At 36.1% G+C, this 17,844-nt stretch overlaps 1 protein-coding gene across 1 annotated transcript; it reads left to right on the top strand.

Moving 5' to 3' along the window:
• Positions 1-408: 408 nt before the first annotated feature.
• LOC145675949 (glutamate receptor ionotropic, kainate 2-like) lies at positions 409-12,546 on the top strand. The gene is made up of 2 exons (XM_081746763.1): positions 409-2,161; positions 12,386-12,546. The coding sequence occupies exons 1-2, from the start codon at positions 409-411 to the stop codon at positions 12,544-12,546; spliced, it is 1,914 nt and encodes a 637-aa protein (XP_081602889.1).
• The last annotated feature ends 5,298 nt before the right edge of the window (positions 12,547-17,844 follow it).

Raw genomic sequence — 17,844 nt, 5'->3', positions numbered from 1 at the left:
TCATACTTCGGCACGAAAATTCTCGCTCCTTTCGTTTCACGTGCAACCCTAAGAAGGTTAATTAGTAATTTTTTTCCCCCGAAGATTTCATTGACACATTAGCCACAAACGGAGATTCGGTGCTAGAAGATATTTCCTAATTTCTGGGGGGAATCGCTATCAATTTAAGAAAGGACTGCTAATTTTAAAGTACAAATTTGCATGTGGTTTCACAAAGGATTAACGTTTGTATAGCATTGTTAAGTAATTGTTAAGAATTTAACTAGTATTGGTGAAACTTATACTCACACAAGTATTATAAACTGTTAAATATTTTAATTTTTATTCTTATTCATTACAGGAAAAAAAATGAAATTTTTACTTACCTTAATGTACATTTTTGCAAGTACTACATTCAGTCAAGAACGAATGACGTTGCGCCATGTTTCTGGAAATACTGGAGTGAGCACACTGATGTCCGAAGTAATGGCAAACGTGTTTTACAACAATTCTTGCGTAACTGTCATATGGGAAGCCATTGACAAAGAAGACATTATGGTGCCTATTTACACTAACTTTATGAATCCAATATTTAATGTCAAGACATCAAACTTAAGTGATAGCGATGGTGATATTTTGATTGCAACATTGAACGAGGGATGCAATTCGTATATTGTTCACGTCAGAAACATGGTTAGCGTAGTATTAAGCATGAGAAGGTTGTGCAAATCACCAAAAAATCATAACAGAAATGATGGGAAGTTTGCTTTTATTTCATTTACAAGTGAACATGTTATAAATTTGCTCCAGCTTCCAGATATAGAAATGCTTCCATATTTGCTAGTATTGAGGCAATTTGATAAAAGTAACTCAACGCACTTGGAACTAACTCACGGTTCTTATAACGGCTATAGAACAATTGAAGTTCGTAAGGACGACATCTCAGCTGTTCTGAAAAATGTATTTAGTACAAAATTGATTCAGATAAATGGTAAACAATTACATGTGGTTACAGGTTCCTATCCTTATCCTCCATACTTAGTTTACGATACGTCCAAAATACCCATTGACTACCATGGTGTAGAATTTGAGATGCTGCAAGATATTTCGAAATTTATGAACTTCACGTGGTTTGTAACTCATACAAGTGGATGGGGTTGGATCTACCCGAACGGATCAGGAACAGATAAAGTTGGGATGTACTGGTCGCTGTTCGAAGACAATGCTGATATTGGTTTAGGTGTAATCCAGTACACTTACGACAATTCCTTTCATATTGACTACACTTGTCCTTATCTGACGTCAGCTGGTTCATTGTTGATTCCTAGGCCCTTACCTTTACCTAAATGGCTATCAGTCTTCTACCCATTTCAACCTACGCTGTGGTTATTTGTGTTCGTGTCTGTGATAGTAAGCTCATGCGTACTTCATGCCATAAATTACGCAACGAAAATCATCAACTCAGAAAGTCATTCCGAAAAATTCTCCAGTATTACTTACTGTCTTTTGAATACCGTTAATTTATTGTGTCAAGTGGGTGTAGTATATCCATCACAAGTACCTCTACGCTTATTTATTGATTGGCTATCAATAACATACCTGCTTGTAACAACAGCTTATAGTAGCAGTCTCTTATCCTGGCTAATGCGTCCAAGCTATCAAGAACCAATCCATTCCGTTGAAAAGTTTTTAGAAAGTGGACTCGAATGGGGTGCTATACATAGAGCCTGGGGTAGACTGGTCTTGAAAGATTCTGAAGATTTGGGACTGAAACTTTATAATAAGTTTAGAGTAATTAAGAACATTGACAAAATAAGTGAAAGGGTCTTACAAGGAGACTTCGCTATAGCCGTTGAGATCCTAAATTCAGGAGATATTAATGGCGTTGAGTATCTTAAAGATGATGTTCTGAAATCATTGTATGTGATGCACGACAAATTTTGTGCTAGTTACGTTACGATGGGTTTACGGAAATGCTCACCTTACAGGAGAAGATTTAGTGAAATAATAAGACGTCACGTGGAATCTGGTCTTGCGAGTTATCGCCAGAAAGAAATTATGCGAAATGTTAACATTGAACGGTTAACTGGACCACTCGTCTATGATACCCCATTAAGCAATGTACCCAAAGTACTGCAGATGAACCATGTTGAAGGAGTTTTTGTAATATTGCTTATTGGATGTATTGTTTCAATATGTTCTTTCATTGGTGAAAGGTGTTTTTATGTGCTCCAAAGAAGGAAATCTAACAATAGTACACTAGCAGCAGAGACAACTTGCAAGCCACTTGCTGTAAGCTTGCATTCCAAGTCGGCCAAGCTTGCGTCCAACATCATTGGAAAGCATCCAAACATACCGCAAGCTGGATTCCAGTAACGAAGTTACATTGGGGCAACCTTGCATTCAGTGTTCCATTGAAACTTGACGCAAGCGTTTTACAAGTCAAGTCAGGTCAATAGCCAATGAACGGCCAGTGATGCTATGCGAAGGGGCTAAAGCATCGCTTGCAAGTACAACAAAAGGCAGATTGCATGAAAGCACACGTTGAAAGTGCAAGCGTAGAAAGCCAAAAGCCAACCACGCGCCAACTGCCCGAAAGGTTTCTTACTACTTCGGTATTAGCGTGAAAAAAGTCCAATGAAAAGACATATACCAAATGGTAGGAGTTACTGAGCAGAACAAAACGATGTGGGTGAGTATAAATCATCATGCGTAATTTTTGAGAAAAATCATTGTGTACGAGAACCACGCTTTATGTTAAGGTGAAACTGCTACTGTACTAGTATATACGTCATCAAGTTTTCACATTATGATATTAAGAAAGGTTCAATACACATTATGTTTAATGAGGAATAGCACAAGATTATGACTGATTCGTAAACTTTTATTCTTGTTTAATTGTAATATCGTTCAAAGGTACCACATACGAGGTGTGTTTAAAAAATTATCGAACCTTTGGTTGGTAAAAATGCATTTATTGATTTAGAAATCTGAAACACTAATTGCCTTCAAAGTAGTCTCTTTGGTAATGCATACACTTCTCCCAGCTCTCCCGTCATTGTTGGAAGCATTTGTAGAACGCAATTTTTGGAACGATGAGCAACCATGCTGTAGCATTCCACATGATGTCTTCTCTTGACTTAAATCAGGTCCCTTTTAGTAGCATTTTCAGCTTTGGAAATAACTAAAAAAAAAAAGTCACACGGAGCCGTGTCAAACACACAGGAATGTTGCGTTTTGGCGGTGAAAGCCTGAATCAAATTTTATGGACACTCTCCTCATGCCCAAATTCTCCTTCAACATTGAATGTGCCGATCCGATTGAATGGTCTCCGATTGGGTATTGGGAAACTTTTGGCAAAATTTTATTGCTGCTCAAGTTTTTCCCTTATTTAAAAAAAAAAAGAAAAAAAGAAATCCGACGACAGCTCACTACACGTCTTCACTCGTTGGCCGACTGTCAGCGATTGATACTTTCTGCGAGAGGGGAAAAAAAAAGTCACGATTGCGCATGAGTGTCCCCTTTACATTTACACTGAAGAAAATCTCCCGCGCTTCATTGCTTTACGCTGTAAAAAAAAATAAGGTTTGATACTTTTCGAACACACCTCGTATATAAATTCACCAAAAAGCATGTCATTCGTTGTCAACTGTAATTGATACTTTATATATTCGGAAAAGTGGAGAAATCATTGAAAATTCTTCAGCAAACTGAAAATGAAACTTTAGGGAGTAATGGTTCGTCGTTCCTCAAATGAGAAAGTTAGTTTTGCGGCGTGATGTTCAGCGGACAAAAGTTGAATGTTGAGAATAACGGCAGGTAGCGTATTTTCGGAATACACTGAAATCTAGCCATAAGGCATTGTGAACGGGGTTACACTTGGCAAATGAAAGACGTTTATATCGCGATCTTGTTGGTGACATCATGAGTCATGACCTACATATAGCACAAAGTAAACGCAACATGTTGTCGGCCCTCGTAGCCGTATGAGCGGGTGACATTCATAAGTCCTAAACGGCACAAGTCCTAAAAATATGGGCACTAGACCTAAATTTTAGGACTTGTGCCGTTTAGGATTTCTGCCGTTTAGGACTTGTGCCGCGAAATGATTTTTAGGACTTGTTCTGTTTAAGACTTCTGCCGTTTAGGACTTGTGCTGTTTAATACTTCTGCCGTTTAGGACTTGTGCTGTTTAATACTTCTGCCGTTTAGAACTTGTGCTGTTTAATACTTCTGCCGTTTATTACTTGTGCCGTTTAGGACTTCTGCCGTTTAGGACTTGTGCTGTTTAATACTTCTGCCGTTTAGGACTTGTGCTGTTTAAGACTTCTGCCGTTTAGGACTTGTGCTGTTTAATACTTCTGCCGTTTAGGACTTGTGCTGTTTAAGACTTCTGCCGTTTATTACTTGTGCCGTTTAGGACTTGTGCCGTTTAGGTCTTGTGCCTTTTTCATTCACTTGCTTTAGTTCTGAAATTCGCCACCACCACAGGAAATTGCGACGATGCAGCAACTAGTAGGCGATAATTTTACGAACATAGCTAATTCCAACGGTAACAGCTATATTTGTACTACTAAGATTATTATTATAATCTCTTCTGCACTTATACACGAATTACATAATATAACCTATTTCAAGCTAAGAATTAATTATATAATTGGTTAAGAAATTCGTTTCTTTCGAATGGATATACGAGAATCCCAAGACAAATTCCTAAAATAAATAAATAAATAAATAAAAATGTTTAAAAAGAATATTTTACCATACTTCCGAAACCAAGCAAACATTCAGAATTGTAATATATACTGTGTGGAGTGCATTTTATTAAGAGTAGGATAAAAATCCACCAAAGTTTACTTAATTAGGACAAAAGCTCACTAGACATTTCACGAGTGAACATTAAATACCAACTGTATACATTAAGAACAGAGTAAATTTAAAATTGAACAAAGAACATTTATTATGCAATACAGTTACTATATTTCACAGTGTGTTTTGATAGAGTTGATATATATAAGCAAAAAAAAACGCTAAATACAATACATTTGCAGAAACCACTACATAGTCATTTAGGGGTGTAGCCTGCAAATTTTTCCAAAAGAGCAGGCTTTATATATTACAAGCAAACCAAAAGTTTATTTCCAGATTACGAAAGCTTCAATAATTCCCGTTCTGCCTAATCTTTGGAGGTGGGGAATTCTGTACAGGGAGGGATTTCTTCTAGGAAATTTTTCTTCTTAATTATTGTAAGAGATTCTGTAAGAAGAATAACTATTTCTTCAGGTTTCATCATAAATTTTAAATGTTATTCTACTTGTTCTTTTCGGAAAAATGAGTAGATATACATTTGTTATTAGCAGTATTAATTCATATCTATTTTAGTAAAAATGAATGTGATTTTCTCTGCAGAGAAATGGAAAATTCATTAACTCAGTTGCAAGAAAGTCGTTTGACATTGTAACTGAAACAAACATAAAACAAACTTAATTCGGTCTAATATAAAGTCATTTCAAAACGAAATTTTTCTCAGTTTTCCAGTAATTCATGCCCAACATGCTAAGGTTAGCAGTAAATAAAACGTATAATATTTCAGATCCCCAAGACATGTTTGGCCATACAATAAACAAGTAATCCAAGAGGGTGCATAAGACGGCCCTTATCCCCGATCATCTGACCTTTTGATTCGGTTGGAACTCTATAAAAAACATACAAGTATTTGAATGTGTGATATTGATATTTTGCATTGGTGCTATTTACAAGCTTGTACATTAACAATATAAATATGAGAATAGAAATATGTTATTGAATATAGTATAGAATTATGTATAGAAGACAAATCAGCTGATAAGTTGATGCTGAAAAAGGAGTTGTGATGTACAAGACTAACTGTAAGACTCTTTCTTAAGATCCTCCTTATGCTGAAAAAGGAGTTGTGATGTACAAGACTAACTGTAAGACTCTTTCTTAAGGTTCTCCTTATGCTGAAAAAGGAGTTGTGATGTACAAGACTAATTGTAAGACTCTTTCTTAAGATCCTCCTTATGCTGAAAAAGGAGTTGTGATGTACAAGACTAACTGTAAGACTCTTTCTTAAGATCCTCCTTATGCTGAAAAAGGAGTTGTGATGTACAAGACTAACTGTAAGACTCTTTCTTAAGATCCTCCTTATGCTGAAAAAGGAGTTGTGATGTACAAGACTAACTGTAAGACTCTTTCTTAAGATCCTCCTTATGCTGAAAAAGGAGTTGTGATGTACAAGACTAACTGTAAGACTCTTTCTTAAGGTTCTCCTTACGCTGAAAAAGGAGTTGTGATGTACAAGACTAACTGTAAGACTCTTTCTTAAGGTCCTTCTTATGCATTATCTTGCATTGTTTACTTAAGGCCAAACATCTCTTGAGGATACGAACTGTGACATATTTTACGTACTGAGAGCCTTAGCATGTTGAAAATGAACTTCTGGAAAACTGAATAAAATTTTGACGTGAAATAACTTGATATTAGGCCGAATTAGGTTTGTTATATGTTCGTTTCAGTCACAGACGGCTTTCCTGCAACTGAATCAATCGATTTTCCATTTCCCTGCAGGTGTTAAAAAAATTACATTCGTAGATGTGAATAACACTGCTAATGACATAACTGTATCCTAGTCATTTTTCCCAAAAAAGAACAAGTAGAATAATATTTAAAATTTATGTTGACACTTGAAGATATGGTTATTCTTCTTACAGACTTTGTTAGAATTACTAAACATATTATTACGAATGCAGGACAAAATCCAAGAGGACAAGACCTTGAAAATGCTGACAAAATGAACTAAAATCAAGGGACAGAATCATAGGCGCAGCCTAATAGAAGGATGATTATTCTTTTCTTCAACTATCACACACCTTTGACAGAGGAAGGGAGCGAAGGAGACTACAATTAATGCACGATATCGAAACAGAAAAATCGTACGCGAAGAGGAAGAGGTTAGCGGAGGACCGTGGAGCATGGAAGCTTCTCAGTTGCAGCAAGTGACCTGCCAATAAAGGCAGAATACCTATGATGATGATGATGATGTCATGCACCTAAAATGATATCTGTAATTTTTTACTTTATTGAAGTAACCTTTTTAAAATACTGAAAACTCAATAAAACACGTAAGACTGTTGTACAGTAGCAAATATATACTATATTTGATCTTTGCTTAAAAAAATATCTTGATCAGTATTTCAGAATTCAAATAAATAAATATTTATACAACGCTCAAAATAAGACTCCTATATGCTACGTTATGAAGATGAACATTTTAACCAAATAACATCACAGTTAGTTTTCACAATTAAAATGAATGGTTTAACAATAAGATGCTGAACGTATTTCAAATGTATTAACTGTATAATAAATAGGAGTATCCAGAACTTTTCATATGGGTGGGTTTGAAAATAATTAAAGCCAATCTACCCTTTTATTATATCATTTTTAGGAATAAGTTTTATTGGATTTTCCGTATTTTAAAAGAAAGAAAATGTGACAATTGAAGGAAAAAATAATCATATAGGGCGAGCACTGGTAAATCGAATTGTCCATAGGATTTTGTCCGCCTTGTCAGAAATTTTCTTGGATTTTTTATCGCTTGGGTTTTATCCCCGATCTCGTTACTACATCCATTATATGCACCTACATGACTTCCGATGTGCATAAAAACATGCTAAGAGTCAAGTATTTTGGTGCTAAATTTCCCTTTAATAAATCCTTCCAGCATAAAATTCCCTATCTCCAAAGATTAGGCGGAACACTAATTCCCGTTCTGCCTAAAGATAAGATCATTTCAAATATTTTCTACAAAGTGCTGGAGTGCCTTTAGGCAGAACGGAAATGAATCATGAACTCCAAACTAAAATTTCTAACATGGAGACGTGTTTATAAAAAAACTCTTTTTTCTACATTAATAAATTCCAGAACACTTGAAATTTTAATTTTTTTAAAGATGTGCCAAATATATACGGAACTCGTAAATTTGAGGAAAAAACTTGCATAATAAACTCTCAATGGGGATCGAACTTGAGACCATGTGTGCAAGTCACACGCGCTAGCAACTATACAAGCAGGGAGTACTGTTTCAAATAAAAGCTTCACCCTCTTCCTACAGAAGAAGAACTCCTCTGTAATTCACTTACATATAATACTAAAATATAACACTTACCAATAGTAACATTTTGATTTTGATAAAATTTGGCAGGTAGATACTACACATAACATAAACGAATCCGTGTTTTTTACTTTCTGTGGGAAAACAGTTTTAGAGAGCAAAAGTTCCCACCCAAAATTTTGAAAGTTGACGTCCGAAAGGCAAGAACAAGTGGATCGAAGTGAATGAAATTGTGCACAGATATTGTAGACGCAAAATGAGGGTATTCCCTAATCTTACGTCTGCAATATCTGTGTACAATTTCATTCACTTTGGTCTACTTCTTCTTGCCTTTCGGGCGTCAACTTTCAAAATTTTGAGTGGGTGCTTTTGCCCCTAAAGCAGTTCTTCCGAAGAAAATATAAAACCCGTGTTAGTTTATTTTTTGCGTATTGTCCCTACACAAAGTTTCCTTGTAGTTCGTCATGTCCTTTATGCACTTCCGACATACTGTTATTAGCACTTTCGATGTTTTGTAATCAAATGTTTGGAGGAGTCCGTGCCCCACCCAATCGTTTTTTCTAGGAAAATACGAAACACGTATCCCCTCATTTTACGTCTACACATTTCATTCACTATATGTGCACAATTCATTCACTTCGGTCCACTTCTTCTTGCCATTGGCAATCTTACAAAGTCGAATCCCTCCTTCGTAATCATGAATTTGTAAAAGAATGCAAAACTCAGAAAAAAAACCTTCAGCTATTGCTTCTACACTATTTCAATGGTTCGTACTTTAATACATCCCTTTCCTAAGCATGGTTGCGGCATTGATTAAAGGTAATGTTCTTGTATTAAATAAATTTACTTTAAATATATCTAACAAGGCAGGGTACCCAGAAGTAACACGCTGATTGTGATAAGATTGCACAGACATAGAGAACATCAAAAAAGAAGCGACACGTATTTTTTTTTATATCGGCCAACAAGCACATTGAAAGGGTCAAATAGGGGCATAAAAATGAGGTCAAAATGAGATTATGTGGAATATAGCGAGAACGAGAAGAGATATCGGAAAAGGTTAAATGTACGAAATACTACCCATAGTCGACGCAATTCAATGAGGTAGAACGCACCCATGAGAAGAGAGCAGAACATCCGGAAATGAACCAATCACGTGTATAACATTGTCATAATATGTTACGGAAATGAGCGAAAATGGTGATAAGGAGCAGAAAGAAAGAAGAAACGAAAACAGAAAATACGTATTTTTGTTTTGGGTGTATACATGATCTATATGCGAAAAAAACTCAGATTTATCTCAATGCACGAAGATGGGATAAAACGCAGGAAGGATGCAAACGCCGTTCGTATAAGCAGCCAGCGAGACAGTACTGCGGAGTGGGTTGCATATATCGGGTAATGCTAACAAAAATTCATAGCACAGTAGAATTTAATAGCAGGTGGCCCACATACGTAAGATAAACAGCAACATTAATGTCAGTACCACACATGAGTATCAACATTATATCACTACGAAAATACGCGTACAACATAACAGTAATAGTAACAATTTTGTTTTTGTGTTACTACTGCCTACACATATTTTCGTTTCCAACATCCATCTGATCGTTGTTCTCATTACGCGATATATGCAACCCACTGAGCAGTGCTGTCTCGCTGGCTGTCTATATGAACGACGTTTGCATCCTTCCTGCGTGTTATCCCATCTTCGGGCATTGAGATAAATCTGCGTCTCTTTCGCATACGGGTAACATATGCACCCAAAGCAAAAACACGTATTTTCTGTTTTCGTTTCTTCTTTCTACCTGCTCCTTATCACCATTTTCTCTCATTTCGGTAACACATTGTGACAATGTTGTACACGTGATTGGTCCATTTACGGATGTTCTGCTCTCTTCTCATAGGTGCGTTCTACCTCATTGAACTGCGTCGACTATGGGTAGTATTTCGTACATTTAAACTTTTCCAATATCTCTTCTCGTTCTCACTATATTCCACATAATCTCATTTTGACCCCATTTTTATGCCCCTATTTGACCCTTTCAATGTGCTTGTTGGCCGATATAAAAAAATAAGTGTCGCTTCTTTTTCGATGTTCTTTATGTCTGTGCAATCTTATCACAATCGGCGTGTTACTTCTGGGTACCCTGCCTTGTAAGTTTATCATTAATTTCAATTAAGTTGTTTTTCAAAGATCCTCTAAAATTTCAGTGACGCACTACGGGCTATAAGCCATTAACTTCTGTGGCCACCCTTGCTACAAACTACAGATTAAATATTCGATATAGTATTTCAGTAGTAAGTAGTTCCCACAATACTATTATGAATGTATTTAATTCCAACGGTAACAGTTATGTTAATAATGCTAAAAATTATTATTAATAATGATAACGAGTAAGAAGTAGTTAATTACGAGTATGATAACTATTTGCTACTGAAAGACTCCAATACAATAAATATATGTGTAGAGGTCAATGGTGTGGAATTAGAGAAAAAACAGACATTATGAGAGATCTGGGAATCACATTTGGTAGGAAGTTAAAATTTTGTCACCATAGAAATATATCATGGAAAGAGCAAGAAAGGACAATAGGCTTCATTTATTTATTTATTTATTATTTCAGAACGATAAAATATGTATTTATACAAATTACTTGTAAGAACTAAGAGTCTGTAATATGAAACAATATATCTAAAACTTTGAATAATAGATTGACAGTATTCTTGGAACGGACGCGATGGTAGCGCCACAAGAGATTTTTAGGTCCAGTGCCGTTTAGGACTTCTGCCATTTAGGACTTGTGCCGCGAAATGATTTTGAGGACTTGTACCGTTTAGGACTTCTGCCATTTAGGACTTGTGCCGCGAAATGATTTTGAGGACTTGTACCGTTTAGGATTTCTGCCGTTTAGGACTTGTGCCGTTTAGGACTTCTGCCGCGTACCCGTATGAGCTAGTACAACATGCTAGTAAGGAAAATTGTTGTTATCGTGAGTTCAAACCCTGCCTCAGGAATTTTTTTTTTATCATTTTTAAAAATTTTTATAACACTTCTTTCGTTAAAATAAGATTAAAAATAATATTGAAAAAGTGATTTAACGAGTATTTTTTAAAAAAATTTCATTAAACTTCTTTCATTAAAATAAGTTTGCCCTTGTACTTACATAGATCCATAGCAAATGTAGTAGTAGTAGTAGTAGTAGTAGTAGTAGTAGTAGTAGTAGTAGTAGTAATAGTAGTAGTAGTAGTAATAGTAGTAGTAGTAATAGTAGCAGTAGGAACGGGTTAGAATACAATTCAGCATTCATTTGTTTCCGTGCGATGTTGCCAAACGTAATGCCTTCTGGTTAGGGCTGAGTGTATTTTCGAAAATATGCCTGCGGGTAGCTGTGGACTGGAGTATATCCGCCACGACAAATGAATTGGAGTAAAGCAGTCACTACAGAAGAATTTTTTGTGACTGCCTTGTGAGTTTTAGGTGGACTCTGGCATAAATTTCGTTCACATATTATTCGTATTTGTGTTCTGCCCTTAAGAAGAACTGTCACAATTAAGGTGGATAAAGGTTATTAGTACTTAAAGGAGTATCCGTACACCTCAATTTCTTTTTCACAGTTCGTTTCACCGATAACGGAGGATGGTAAAACATGGATATTTAGATAGTTCGCATACTAGTTCCTTTCTAATTCCTTAAACTGCTTGGGATCGGTCCTGTAGTTTCTAAGGCAGAGCGTTTCGAAACGTGAATTTTCGAATTTTTGGGCGGTTCATAACTCTGAAAGGAGACGTTTTTCGTTCCATGTTTATTAGAATTTTTTTCTTTCATTTCATATAAGGAATTACCTCCCAAAGTTTGTTGGTGGAGTTACCTACCACCTATATATATATACAGAGGGTTGAATAATTCGTGTGTCAATTTCATTTGTTCACTGTGCAAAAGTGGTATAAGGTAATGCAATTTGGTGTAACTTTAGACGAACGACATAAGTTTTGTTTCGTCATAGAAGCATGCCACTTGTACTAAAGATTGAAGAGATATAGGATCAAAGGTCCTTACGCGTTTCCCCTCCCTTTTATCCCTGGTAGAAGCATTATTTAGTATTTTTTTTTAAAAAATTAGCGTTTCAATATCGATGCTAAGAAATTAAGCATTATCCGTTGGATTTCAGAAATATCAATATCATATTTCAGTTAATAATATTGTAATTACATAACAATGTATTTTAAACAATTATTTTGAATTTTTAAAATTTTAATACCTTCTTTCAGTTAATATTAATTACACAACAATCCTTCAGAAAAGTAATGTAGTTTCTGCACGCGTTTATATTGATCGCATTAATTTTGAACGAATAAATCCGTTTTCTCTTTGCCCGAAACATCTTAGAAGACAACGCTTAGGAGTAAATTCCATCGATCGTTTCTGTTGAAAAAAAAAGAAGATTTAAATCAAAAATGTACAAATCATTAGCTGTCGTATTCCTTGCCTTTGCCTTAGTTCTGAAATCACATAACTCCTTAACTGAAGCAATTGAATGCTACTCATGCACGTATATCTATACCAAAGATAACAGTTCTGATTACAACTGTTCGATGACTGATTCAGAGGCATTAGCCGCTTCGTCCAAATTCTGCGAACAGGGAACACCGGAATGTAGAGTAACTATCGTTTACGTTACAGAAGGAGAAGTCATTGGAAAGTATCCTTACTATATTGCTCGTTACTGCGCAAGCGATGCCTTTGATATTTCTGCTGAAGTAAGGAAGATTAAGGAGCAACTTGGTAAGAAGAAATATATTAAAATTCTCCTGGGAGGTACTTGTGCGTGTCGGGAAGATAATTGCAATGTTATGGACGATTGCGAAGCGTTAACCACACCGCCATTCGGCAACCCTGATGATGATCTTGCTGAAGGAGGAATCAAGTTTACTACTCCTGACAGTTCTAGTTGTCATCCGACATTAGTTATCAGCCCTTCCTTGTTAATGCTGTGTGAAATCCTTCAATGGTTGTTCAACCTTTAATTAAGATAAATTTAATGACCAAATTAATCTACTTCAATACATATCTACTTACTGGTCTACTGCTCTACTTTGAACCAAAGCCTAAGTGATTATAACATTTCTCCAATTCTTTAGAACTTCGTAATGATGACTTTTAATTCCTAGAAATGTGAAATTATATATAATAAAGTTCGTTAATAATGATCTATGAAAAAAAACCAAGCATGGCTATGATTTCAAAGTCAATATATCAATTGAATCTGTTATATGTGTTTGATATTTTGGGGTATGCTTGGCAGAAGAGGTCCAGAAGCACGTAAAAAAAGACAAAATTTACAGGAAAAATGGATGATGCAAGTACTTAGACCTAACATAACTAGAAGCGTCATTTCAGATTTTGGTTGGGGGGGAAGGCCCCTTGATATAAGTAAAATTTCGCATTTTTCACTCATTTACTACTATTTTATTGATTAAATCTATATAAATCTCAAACTCAGGGGGCAATTGCTCCTCCCTGCTTCTCCTAAATGACGCCCCTGAACATAACGTAACCAAATCTAACCTAACGTAACCTAAACTAACCTAATATTAGCAGAGATAAGTGAAATTCCATCATTTTTTTTTTTTTTTGAAATTACGCTGAACCCTTGCACTAACATAATCTAATATAAACTAACCTATCTAACCCTAAACTAACGTAATGTGAACTGAAATTTACCGAAATTCTAACATTTTTTTTTGTAGAAAAAAATTGCTGGACCCTTTCTGGTAAACATACGCCGATACAGTAAAACCTGTCAACTTGGTCACCTTTCTAAGTTGCTTACCGGCTTTTATTCCGAAGTTGGTCATCTGCCTAGTTTTGGGCTAAAAGAGTAATAATTTGTTCCTTTCTGTACCAAAGTTTAATATGTAATTCACATAGTATTGCCGAGCGAGCGTTAGCGAGTGAAGACGAGTTAGAGCCCCGCAGGGCACGTTGTTTTCTGTTTTTATTGCAGCTAAATGGGAAGGGGGACCTGTATTCTAGAACCTTGCCGCCATGTTGGTTATGTTACCGTTACATTGAAAAGTATAACTTTCTCCACGTTTCTTTACAGTTATTTTCTTACCGCATTTTCTACAACTTAGGAGATTTATTAAGCCATGACTTTTACTTACTTTTTTAAATAGATTTTCCTGATTATCACCTACCTTGTTCACAAAACTATTGCTCATTACTAGACATCGGATTTTTAGATTCTAAAAAAAAAAGTATGTTTTAGTTTCCTAAAATAAGTGCCAAAAATGCTAAATTGGGCATTAAAAATGAAAAATAGGTTCTTATAAAAGATACTCATTTTTGAATGGAATGATGCATTACGATCTGAATACAAATTTTAAGATACAGAAATAGACACACACATGTCATGTTACCTTACATTTTAATCTGATCAATATTGAAATATTGCTGAAATTTAGAATTTTTAATAAAACTATATGTTTGTAAATAAATCTTTAGGCTTGTTTTGGAGGAAGCATTTATCGTAGCATTTCTCGTAGCAGATGTGCTGCCAAAAATTTCATATAATATTCTATGGCATCAAAAGTATATGGTGCTTTTACACGGTAGCATTTCGGTAAGCATCTGTCGTGACGTAAAAAAACAAATCACTGGAGAAGAGCGCAATTATGACTCCGAAATTAAGCGTGAGGTAGCTAAAGCTATAGTAATTGTAACAACAGTTCTCACCGGTCATATTAGAAAACGAAAATCACAAAGAAGTATGTGGGCAAAGAGCATCCCTACTCCAACTCATTTTTCTTTACTACAATTCAATTTCCCACACAAAACAAAGAGCATGGATATTTGGCATTGGCACAAAATCTTAAGCTTCTTTTTGACACAGCACGGCGCTGCAATCGGACCAGAAATGCTGGGGTAAATGCTACGAAATAGAGCAGGTTCTATCGACAAGAAGTGCCATAGGATATGCCATGGCATGGGAAATGCTATAGCATTTGCTACTTTACACGGTAGGATATCGATGATACGATTGTTGCTACGATAAATGCTTCCGTCTAAAACTAGCCTTAGTACAAAACACAACACCTTCACATTTCTGCACCATTTAAGCCTTAATTGGCCTCACAGTAAAATTTGTTGATTTTTGGAAATTCTGCTCTTATCAGCTCGGCAACACAATTTAAACCATGGACGAGATATGACATGCACAAGGGAGGGATAAAACAGCTTCAGCAACTTGGTTGCAGCAATCATATATGATGCAGCATCTGTATAGACAAGAAACACTTTCTTTCTATCAAGATTGTTGGGGTACAACACATTTAATTCATTGTTCATAAAGTGTACTATTGTTTCCTGATTGGTTGCTGAAAATTGTTTGGCGCAAATAAGGTAAGCTCTGGATGGCTTCGCTTTGAAAAATTGTTTTCGCAGAACGAAACAAACATAGCTTGGCCCTATTTCTAAAGCTGAAAAACAACAGAAACATGAAATGTAAAAGAGGAAGACTTAAAGAGAAAAGAAAATGAAAAATGAAATGAAATTTTTGAGTTTTACGTCCCACGGTTATGCCGGTTAGGTAAATGAGACGGTGATAATGAGTAATGAATGAAATGGTGGAATGAAGAAAATGGGCGAACTGGGGAACCCCGAGGAAACCCACGCACACGCTGTTTGTTCACCACAAAGTTCACTTGACGGGAGCTTGGATCGAACATTAACAATAAAATCCTAGCACGTTTTTAGTATTCTAACATATTGTCTAAAATAATTACGACTCCAATATTTACTTTATGTACAAGCAAAGTAATTGTTTTGAAGATACAGGACCAAATAAAGTTGAGACATATGCACGAAGAGACGACTGATTAGAGCAAACCACCGTTCCCAAGTGCGGAAGACCCGGTGGGAGTTCATGTGGTACGAATCCTTAGTTAAGTTGTAGGTCCACATTTCACATAGCCTTGCTGTTGAAGCATGTAGAAAGGTATTGTGCTTGAAATCCGTCCACAAGGCTCAGCCTACTCTATTAGATCCTAGTTTAGTTGTAAGTCCAGGAACTACGTTTTGTCAGCTCTTTTCGCCGATTATTTCCTTAAAGTTATTGAGCTACAGAGCCTCTCCTGCGTAATACAATATTATTGACATTCTTTGAACACATTCCGGCAGTAAAAGTTAACAACTGATCTAAGTAAAAATTCTTATAGTTAATCTATTGACTATAAAAATACCTTTGCATTTATTGGGAAACGATTTTTAGATTTTCAATATATTTTGATTTTTTTTACATTATGCCTATTTCTTCACATCTTTCATCAAAATCTGTCCCTATTGCAGCATTAAAAGATATCAACCAGTTTTGTTAAAATTTCGCCAATTCATTACGTAAACCAAGTTACACATTTTGCGTGCTATCGTGATTCAATTCTCTGGGTTTCTTATTTTTTCCGACCCATCATGCTGGAAAGTCAAAGAGTCCTTGGATTCCGGCCGCACACAGTCATCACTCCTTAGCAAATGATTAGAGTTCATGAAGATAAAAGCTTGGAGACTGCAATGCCAAAGAAGGCTATACGTGCACGTTGCACCTTCCGATCATCATGGATGTTCTCCCTTGCTAAGAAGTCATCCAGGAACTGTAAGAGATGGACACCGGTGGTCGAGGTGTCAAGTAAATTCAGTTTGTGAAGAAGGGTACCAAGCCGTAATTCATGGAGAGCTTACACCGTCCTTTATTTTACACCAAGGATCTTATAAAATAGAGGATCTGCCCATACAACAAAATCGTGAAGCCATACGTCACAGCTTTGCCACACCTACTCTGCCCACTCCGCACCATTAAGATCACAAAGTTTCGAGATAACAATCATGGCGGAAACGAGAGTAGCCAATCAGACGATGCTCGATTGTTTTTCGGCTTCATTGAGTTCATATGATGAAGATGTGTATGGGCAGATCCTCTATTTTATAACATTCTTGCTCTACACATAGGCGTCCATTGCTGTGCAACATTAGCACATTATGTGTGTTGACCATTTCTGGAGCTTGCGAACAAATTTGCAGCACATCTATCACAGTTCTGCATGGTAACGATTCGTAGTAGTGGTTTTCCTTAAAACCGACAGGAACATGACGCGACACAGACATCATAGATCATCATATTGGCAATAACACTTTGTTAGCCTCGAGAAATGATTTAGGAATTTGTCCTATACGTTTATCACAATCTATGCACACTCAACGCACCTATCCGACTACCCCTGTGATTTCCGTATGCTCTACAAAATTGTCACTTTCACCTTAACAGATTTGTCGGTCTTAATAAGATATGTTGGTTAGTTTGAATTTTGTATCTAGATTAATATTTTCAGTGCCTACAGTACAAACTAAATCTCATTAACCAGAAAGAAACACTTGTTTGTATCAAGGATGTTATAAATACAGGATCTGCCCATATGTATCTTCATCCTATTAAATCGATGAAGCCAAAAAACAACTGAGCATCGGCACATCTGATTGGCTACTCTCGTTTCTGCTATTGCCTGATTGGCTACTTTCATTTCCGCCATGATTGTTAGCTCAAAACATTGCGATCCTATTGGGCGGAGTGGGCAGAGTAGGGGTGGCAAAAGTGTGACGCATGGCTTCAGGATTTTGTTGTAAGGGCAGATCCTCTATTTTATAAGATCCTTGGTTTTTATAGATTGAATTCTTACCT

This window comes from Thermobia domestica, chromosome 18 (assembly GCF_964235325.1).
Source record: "Thermobia domestica chromosome 18, izTheDome1.hap1.1, whole genome shotgun sequence".
In the NCBI taxonomy this organism is placed as follows: Eukaryota; Metazoa; Arthropoda; class Insecta; order Zygentoma; family Lepismatidae; genus Thermobia; species Thermobia domestica.
The sequence above is the reverse complement of the archived record's forward strand: the minus strand, read 5'-3'. Positions and strand labels throughout refer to the sequence as shown.

What these genes read in the sequence shown, in the direction of transcription:
- LOC145675949 (XM_081746763.1), top strand. Translation starts at nt 409, where the DNA reads ATGACGTTGCGCCATGTTTCTGGAAATACTGGAGTGAGCACACTGATG. An exon ending in TGTAATATTGCTTATTGGAT is followed by an intron (nt 2,162 to 12,385) that starts GTATTGTTTCAA and finishes ACCTTCTTTCAG; the next exon opens with TTAATATTAATTACACAACA.